General features: G+C 45.4%; 1 protein-coding gene across 5 annotated transcripts in view; it reads left to right on the top strand.

The window, feature by feature from the left end:
- The first annotated feature begins 1,222 nt into the window (after positions 1–1,222).
- MSRB3 (methionine sulfoxide reductase B3) overlaps positions 1,223–8,781 on the top strand; it is a 173,287-nt gene continuing 165,728 nt past the window's right edge. Inside the window, exon 1 of one of the 5 annotated variants that reach the window (XM_075855003.1) lies at positions 1,223–1,467. In XM_075855003.1, coding sequence (XP_075711118.1) covers positions 1,419–1,467 — 49 coding nt within the window. In that variant the 5' untranslated portion in view covers positions 1,223–1,418. Of the gene's footprint in view, positions 1,468–1,615; positions 1,724–8,781 lie in introns of those variants that run through there. The other 4 variants (XM_075855004.1, XM_075855005.1, XM_075855002.1 and 1 more) reach the window with 4 other exon arrangements.

Raw genomic sequence — 8,781 nt, 5'->3', positions numbered from 1 at the left:
ACGCGGTCGTCTTTTTTACTAATTTTAAAAAAATGACCGTTGGCACAGAACATTCTAAAGCCCATTCAAATGAATGGGCAGATGTTTGCCGGCGCTTTGGAGCCGTATTTTCAGACGTAATTCGAGGTTAAAATGCCCGAATTACGTCCGTAAATAGGGTGTGTGAACCCAGCCTTACTGTGCCGATCAACTGTCATAAACAGTCGACGGCACAGTTCTGTCACCCTGTCCTTTGACACGGTGCCCTCTGTAGATAATGCCACAGTGCCCATGTAGATAGTGCCACACATTGCCTCCTGTAGATTGTATTAAGTTAAATGTTAGATGTATGAACTGATATATTTTTGTTAAGGGTATGTTCACACAGAGTTTTTTGCAGGCAGATTTTGACCTGCCTATACTATCTTTGCGGCGTTTTCCGGCTGTGGCCACTGACAGCCACCGGTGAAAAACGCTTTCTCTGCCTCCCATTAATGTCAATGGGAGGTCAGAGACGGAAACTCCTGTAGAAAGAGAATGTCGCTTTTTTCCCCGCGAGCGGTTTTTTCCCGCTCGTGGGAAAAAAACCGCATCCGCCTCCCATTGAAATCAATGGGTGGCGATTTCTGAAGTTTTTTTGCGCATCAAAAACAGCGCCAAAAAACTCTGTGTGAACTAGGCCAAACAGTTTAATGCTAAATTGAATAGATTTATTTTTATTTTACTTCCTATAAGAACTTAATTATATCACCTGAGCGAGTCCAGTGTTTCTAAAACTGTGAGATGGGCTTTAGGCTGTGTTCACATCAGCGTTGCCCTTCCGTTGAGGGGTCCCGTCTGAGGTTTCCGTCGGGTTGACCCCTCAACGGAAAGGCAAACGAAAACCTTAGCTTCCGTTTTCATCACCATTGATCTCAATGGCGACGGAAACGTCACAAAAAGGTTTCCGTTTGTCACCGTTGTGACAGGGTTCTGTTGTTTTGACGGAATCAATAGCGCAGTCGACAAAAAAACCTCAGTGTGAACAGGGCCTTAGACACTAGTTCAGCCCATAAACATCATAACTTGTGTGTTGAGTTGGCAGCAGGTACAAGAGGTGTATAACTATGCTGGGGGATGCTCTGCTGGCACTATGAGCCTGTCTCCATTCTGCTGCTTCTGTGCTGGTTACATGGAGGGGGCTGTAGGTTAGGAGGAGGCGGGTACCGGGCCAAAAAAGAAAAGCCCCAGTGTTATAGCTTCCAAGGTTCATTCCATGCTCATATTTGGTGCTGGCTGCACAGGAATTTCCCGGCATCCCTCACACGCATGTCTGTCACCCTGGCTTGACATTAGAGACACCACAAGGGGAGGGGAGAGGCAGCAAAGTAAAGGTGGAGGAGACTGACACGCAGATATCCCGAGAGACAGCAAAGTGCCTCAGGTATCCGCTGAGACATATGCGCCTGTGCCTGCTCTCCGTCCTCCTGCTCACTATCCCTATAGCAGGTAAGAGCATCCTGTATGTCCGCCTTCAGTGTGGGGTGGTGGGGAGCCCCTCAACTGACGCCGCTGCCGCTGTGTTCTGGGGCTTTCCTTGTCTCACAGAGACGTCTATTGATGCGCGGCGCCCCGTGTACTGGGCACTATGACGACAGTTGTGGTGAAGTAGGCACAAGTAGTGACTCAGCTCCCTGCTCGGCTACCTGTCACTACTGAGCTCACAGAGAGAGGCCTTTTACGAGGCTGGGACAAGTGTGGAAACGTATGTAGGTTGCTGTGATGCCAGGTCACTGGGTGATGAGGGCACCACTGGATTGGCACGTCCTGGTGTTCTAGAGAAGTTGTACTGTGCATTAGTCAGCAATGGGTTGTTCAGACGAGGCCGGCAGTGTACAGAGTTACAATCATCACATTAATAATGCATTTTCTTCTGCATCATTTTTTGTGGTAAATAATCTCAATCTGTGACCCAAATTGTTTTAATGTCCGCTGCCCTCAAAGTGTGGGGCCCATTTAATGATATTGTTGTGGTACAAGTACGCCATTAGCACGTGCCACATACCCCACGGCGAACACCTGTTGGTGAATATGGCAAAATACTGCAGGACTATGCCAGGTTGTAATTGCCCTAGATAATTTGCACCATTGTTTGAATTGACTGATAGAAATGAAATTTTAATATGTTACAAAATGATTTCCACACATACCTTGTCTTTTCTGTATTTGAAAGAAAAAAAAAAGTAGTTTGTACTTTTGAAGTGTATAGTTCAGTAACCCCGTACCTGTGGCTCCCCAGCCGTAGCGAAACTACAACTCCCATCTGTGTGACTGGTCAGGGCATGCTGGGAATTGTCGTTTTGTGACAAAGTCACAGGATTGAGACATGTAAACTATGCACTTTAGACTTTTTTGTAGTAATACTTTTCCACTGATTTCCATATTACTCTTTGGAGGAAAAAAGGTTGGCGATTTTTTTAAAGTTGCGTTCAAAAACAGAAAAAAACTCTAGCGACTCGCTTGATTGGAGCGATTTGGAAGAGATTTTCCAGTCACTCAATACATTCCTATGGACAGCCATTCCTGAGCAATTTTTTGAAGTGAGCAATAAAAAGTATAACGCTAGCCTTAAAACCGTGCAGAAATCCTATCTAGAAGTGATGAAAAAAAAAAAATAATCGTTAAGTCAGTCGCTTGCCTGGACGGATTTTCAAGAGATTTAACAGCAACTGAATGCATTTCTATGGACAGCTCTTCCATATGTATGCACATGCGCAAGCATGGACGCTGTCAACACAGCGATCACGTGATACATCACTTTACCGCCACCTCCATTACTGCCACTGCTATTGTTCCAGAATGCAACAAAGTCATTAGTAAGTCTCCTTTAGGCTGGGTTCACACGAGCACATTAACGTCCGTAATGGACGGACGTATTTCGGTCGGAAGTCCCGGACCGAACTCAGTGCAGGGAGCCGGGCTCCTAGCATCATAGTTATGTACGATGCTAGGAGTCCCTGCCTCTCCATGGAACTACTGTCCCGTACTGAAAACATGATTACAGTACAGGACAGTTGTCCTGCAGCGAGGCAGGGACTCCTAGCATCGTACATAACTATGATGCTAGGAGCCCGGCTCCATGCACTGAGTTCGGTCCGGGACTTCCGGCCGAAATACGTCCGTCCATTACGGACGTTAATGTGGTCATGTGAACCCAGCCTTAGGGCAGATACAGACGAACGTTGCGTTTTTGCGCGCGCAAACAACGCTGCGTTTTGCGCGCGCAAAAACCATTTGACAGCTGCGTGTGTCATCCGTGTCTGATGCGCGGCTGCGTGATTTTCGCGCAGCCGCCATCATAGAGATGAGGCTAGTCCTCGCCCGTCACTGTCCAAGGTGCTGAAAGAGCTAACTCTTTCAGCACCCTCGACAGTGAATGCCGAACACAATATCGAAAAACCTGTTGAAAAAAAAGAAAAAGTTCGTACTTACCGAGAACTTCCCGGCCGTTGCCTTGGTGACGCGTCCTTGGTAACGCGTTCTTGGTGACGCGCCTCTCGACATCGGGCCCCACCTCCCTGGATGACGCACCAGTCCATGTGACCGCTGCAGCCTGTGCTTGGCCTGTGATTGGCTGGAGCTGTCACTTGGACTTAATTGTCATCCCGGGAGGTCAGACTGGAGGAAGACGCCGGGAGTTATCGGTAAGTCAGAACTTCGTTTTTTTTTTACAGGTTCATGTTTATTGGGATCGGAAGTCACTGTCCATGGTGCTGAAACAGTTTAACTCTTTCAGCACCATGGACAGTGACTATCTCCTGACGTCGCGTACCGATAATTTTTTTGCCGGGTTCGGCCAAAACGAGTTCGGCCGAACCCGGTGAAGTTCGGTTCGCTTGTCCGGCTTCGCTCATCGCAAAGACACTCCGTTTGGATGTTCGGAAACAGAAAAGCACGTGGTGCTTTTCTGTTTACATTCATCCTTTTGACAGCTGTTGTGCAAACACGCAGTTCGCACGGAAGTGCTTCCGTGCAACCTGCGTGGTTTTCACGCACCCATTGACTTCAATGGGTGCGTGATGCGCGAAATACGCAGAGTTATTGAACCTGTCGCGCTTTTTGCGCAGCTGACAAACGCTGCACAAAAAGCACGGACTGTCTGTACTGCCCCATAGACTTGTATTGGTCCATGCGTGCCGCGTGAAAACCACGCGGCCCGCACGGACCGAATACACGCTCTTGTGAATCCCCCCTTACAGAGGACCTGTCACTACATTATACTCTGTCATTTTTTTTTTTTTAGGCAGTGCACGTGGCCTCTAAATAATAAGGGTTAGGCTGGGTTCACACGAGCATGTTCGGTCCGTAATGGACGGAACGTATTTCGGCTGCAAGTCCCGGACCGAACACAGTGCAGGGAGCCGGGCTCCTAGTATCATAGTTATGTACAACGCTAGGAGTCCCTGCCTCGCTGCAGGACAACTGTCCCGTACTGTAATCATGTTTTCAGTACGGGACAGCAGTTCCGCGGAGAGGCAGGGACTCAAAGCGTCGTACATAACTCTGATGCTAGGAGCCCGGCTCCCTGCAGTGTGTTCGGTCCGGGACTTGCGGCCGAAATACGTCCGTCCATTACGGACCGAACATGCTCGTGTGAATCCAGCCTTACCCCTATTTTTTATTAATTGCTTCATAGGTGAAATCTGAGCCCCAAAATCCTTCCATTGTTAATTATATTTAAGACAAAAAACTGGTGTAGAAAAGTTAATAAATTCCCCCAATGTGTGGAACACATTTATTGTACCATATAATGTAGTGGGAAACTGAAAAAAAAATATTTGTGGGGTGGAATAGGAAAAACAACTCAATTTTTGGGTGACTTTGTTTTCACGACGTTCACCCTGCGGTAAAAATGGCATGTTAGCTTTATTCTGCGGATCAATACGGTTACAGCGATACCAAATTTATATAGCTTTTTTTATGTATTACTACTTTTACAAAGAAAAAAAAAATGATAGTTAAAAACAAAATGTAAGTTTTCTCACCATATTCTGAGAGCGATAACTTTTTTATTTTTCAGCCGATTGAGTGGTATGAGGGCTTGTTTTTTGCGGGTCGAGGTAAAGTTTATATCAGTACCATTTTGGGGTACATGAGACTTTTTGATCACTTTTTATTCCATTTTTTGTGTTAGATGAAGTTTTACGGGGTTCACCGTGCGGACTAAATAATGATATATTGTGAACGTCAGTTCACACGTTGTGTAAATACTGCAGATTTTCTGCATCAGAATTCATTGTGGAAAACCTGCAGCAAATATAGTAGCTGGGTATATGAGATAGAACAAATCCCATCTATATGCTGCATAAATACAGAAAAAAACCGCTAAAAAATGTACCTGCGGTGCAGAATTTTATTCCGCAGCATGTAATTTGTATTTGCATAAATGCTGCTTATTTGTTGCTATTCAATGGGGAGGTAAATCCCGCAACAAGTAGCAGTTGTTGCGTTTTTTTTACGGCAGGTTTGCAGCGATTCCGCCGCAAAAGACGCAAAAAAAAATGGTATATTTACCCAGGAATCTGTATTTCTTCCCCCAGGCTGGCCTCCTTGGATGACGTTTCATCCCATGTGACTGCTGCAGCCAATCATAGGCTGTAGCAGCGATCACATGGGATGAAACGTCATCCCAGGAGGCCGGCCTGGATGATGTCAGAAACCGGCCTACTGGAATGACGTTTCATCCCTTGTCACCGCCCCTGCAGCCAATCACAGGCTGCAGCGGTCTCCAGGTATGAAACGTCATCCCAGGAGGCTGACCTGCTAGCAGGCCGGCTAAGTGCTGCAGTTTTCCTCAGCGGACATTCCGGGCGAAAAACTGCACCACAGTTTGGTGTGGTTTTTCGACCGGAATTCCCTGTGGTGCACAGGGCGGATACGCTGCATGCTTTTACGCAGCATATCCGTCCGTGTGAACTCAGCCTAATAGTTCAGACTTTTACGGGCGCGTCGATACAAGTTATGTTATTTTTTTTACATTGTGCTTTAGGGAAAAGGGGTGTTTTTTGAACTTTTTTTATTTTATTTATTAAAAAACTTTATCCTACTGTTGTTTACTTGTCCCCCTAGGGGACTTGAACCAACTATCGTTGGGTCGCTGGCATGATATACTGCACCACTAATGTATTGCTGTATATCATGATATTGACACTCTAATATTAAGCCCCATGCTTCTCATGGAGCACTTCAGGGGACTTTCAGTCTTTCCGTTCTCCTTATCACTGGGGGTCCCAGCGGTTGGACTCCCACAGATCACACATGTATCCCCTATCCTAAGCATAAGTGTTAGGGTATGGTACCACATAGCGGTGGAAAGCGAACGGTAATGTGAACAGGCCCTAAGTTGTATATTACAGTTGACACCCTGCTGTAACAGCAGGAACCGGAGCTATCTTAGATCCCCTCCGATTACCCCTTAGATGCCACAGTCAAAAGCGACTGCAGTATCTAGGTAGTTTGTAGCCAATCGGTACCCCCTGACAAGGTTGCGGGGGTGTCGATGGTTGCTGTGGCAACCGGAGGCCTAACAATGGCCTCCTGGTCTTCCAAGTGAGAAGACTATTAGGCCCTGCCGGCAGCGGTGCCTAATAGGCTTAGTGTCAGCGCCATACAGATAACATGGGCTCAGCCGCAGTTGTTAGCTGTATGTTACAGCTGACACCCACTGTAACGGCCGGGGCCGGAGCTAGCTCTGATCCCCGCAATTAACCCTTTAGATGCCACGGTCAAAAGCGACGTCTGCATCTAGGTGGTTTGTAGCCGATCGGCACCCCCGCGACGCGATTGCTGGGGTGCGGATGGTTGCTTTGGCAACCGGATGCCTAACAATAGACTTAATAGGCCTACTGTCAGACTACATAGGTAGTTTAATGTATTAGAATAAAGAACAGTGATGCTGGCCTTAAAGTCCCCTAGTGCTACAAAAAAAAAAAGTTTAAAAAATGTTGTACAAAAGAATAAAAATAAACGTTTTAGGTTTAAAAAAAACAAAAACTGACTTTTCTCCAATAATAAGTCTTTTATAAAAAAAAATGAAAACATTAAAAAAAGTATACATGTTTGGAAGCGCCACATTCGTAACAACCCAAACTATATTATAAAACTATCACATTTCTGCATGGTGAACACCGTAAAAAGATAAAAAACAATGTCAGAATCGCTGTTTTTTTTGGTCACCACTCCTCCCAAAACAGAATAAAAAAGAATCAAAAAGTCGCATGTACCTCATAATAGTACCAATAAAACTACAACCCTCCCCGCAAAATAAATGCCTTTACACAGCTATTTTGACAGAAAAAATAAATTATATATTAATTAAATAATAAATTATTTTAAAAAAAAAGGGATTTTATTGTGCAAATGCTGATGTACTCCGCACAGCATACATATTCGCCTGCATTATGCACTGAAATGCCAGTAAAACCCCAAACAGAACTACTACCAAGCAAAATCTGCACTCCAAAAGCCAAATGGCGCTCCCTCCCTTCTGAACCCTACAGTGTGCAATTTTCACTTTGCACCATCCGCTGTGCATTCATTTCTAATGATAAAAACACCTGTGTGGTCAAAATGCCTTAAGGGGTGTAGTATCCAAAAGTTACCCTATTTTGGAAACGACACCTCTCAAGGAATTTATATAAGGGTATAGTTAGCACTTTGACCACAAAGGTTTTTCGCTAAATATATTGGAATTAGTCTGTAAAAATTTTATTCTGAAAAAACATAGACATTTTTAATATTTACGAGGAATAACGAAGAAAATGCACCCCAACATTTGTAAATCAATGTCTCCCGAATACGGCAATACACCACATGTGGTAATAAACTGCTGATTGGACCCACAGCAGGGCTCAGAAGGGAAGGAGCGCCATTTGGATTTTGGAGCACAGATTTTGCTGGAATGGTTTTCGGTGCCATGTCGCATTTGCAACGCCCAGGAGGGACCAAAACAGTGGAAACACCCCAAAAGTGACCCCATTTTGGAAACTACACCTCTCAAGGAATTTATCTAGGAGTTTAGTTAGCATTTTGACTACACAGGTTTTTTTGCAGAATTTAGTGAAATTAGACCATGAAAATAACCTCCCAGAGCTTCTGTTTTGATGTGAACTGCCTCCCACCCTCATAGATATTTTGCTTGAGGATGCTCCAAAGGTTCTCAATAGGGTTGAAGTCAGGGGAACATGGGGGCCACACCATAAGTTTCTCTCCTTTTATGCCCATAGCAGCCAATGACACAGAGGTATTCTTTGCAGCATGAGATGGTGCATTGTCATGCATGAAGATAATTTTGCTACGGAATGCACGGTTCTTCTTTTTGTACCACGGAAGAAAGTGGTCAGTCATAAACTCCACGTACTTTGCAGAGGTCATTTTCACACCGTCGGGGACCCTAAAGGGTCTTACCAGCTCTCTCCCCATGATTCCTGCCCAAAACATGACTCCGCCACCTGCCTTGTTGGGACATGGTGGTCATTCACCAACCATCCACTACTCCATCCATTTGGACCAATCAGGGTTGCACGGCACTCATCAGTAAACAACACAGTTTGAAAATTAGTCTTCATGTATTTCTGAGCCCACTGCAACCGTTTCTGCTTGTGAGCATGGTTTAGGGGTGGCCGAATAATAGCTCCTACACCTTGAGGTTTGCGGGACTCCAGAGGCACCAGTGGCTTCAAATACCTGTTTGCTGCTTTACAATGGCATTTTAGCAGCTGCTCTCCTAATCCTATTAATTTGTCTGGCAGAAACCTTCCTCAT

Source organism: Rhinoderma darwinii, chromosome 3 (genome assembly GCF_050947455.1).
Source record: "Rhinoderma darwinii isolate aRhiDar2 chromosome 3, aRhiDar2.hap1, whole genome shotgun sequence".
Lineage (NCBI taxonomy): Eukaryota > Metazoa > Chordata > Amphibia > Anura > Rhinodermatidae > Rhinoderma > Rhinoderma darwinii.
The sequence above is the reverse complement of the archived record's forward strand: the minus strand, read 5'-3'. Positions and strand labels throughout refer to the sequence as shown.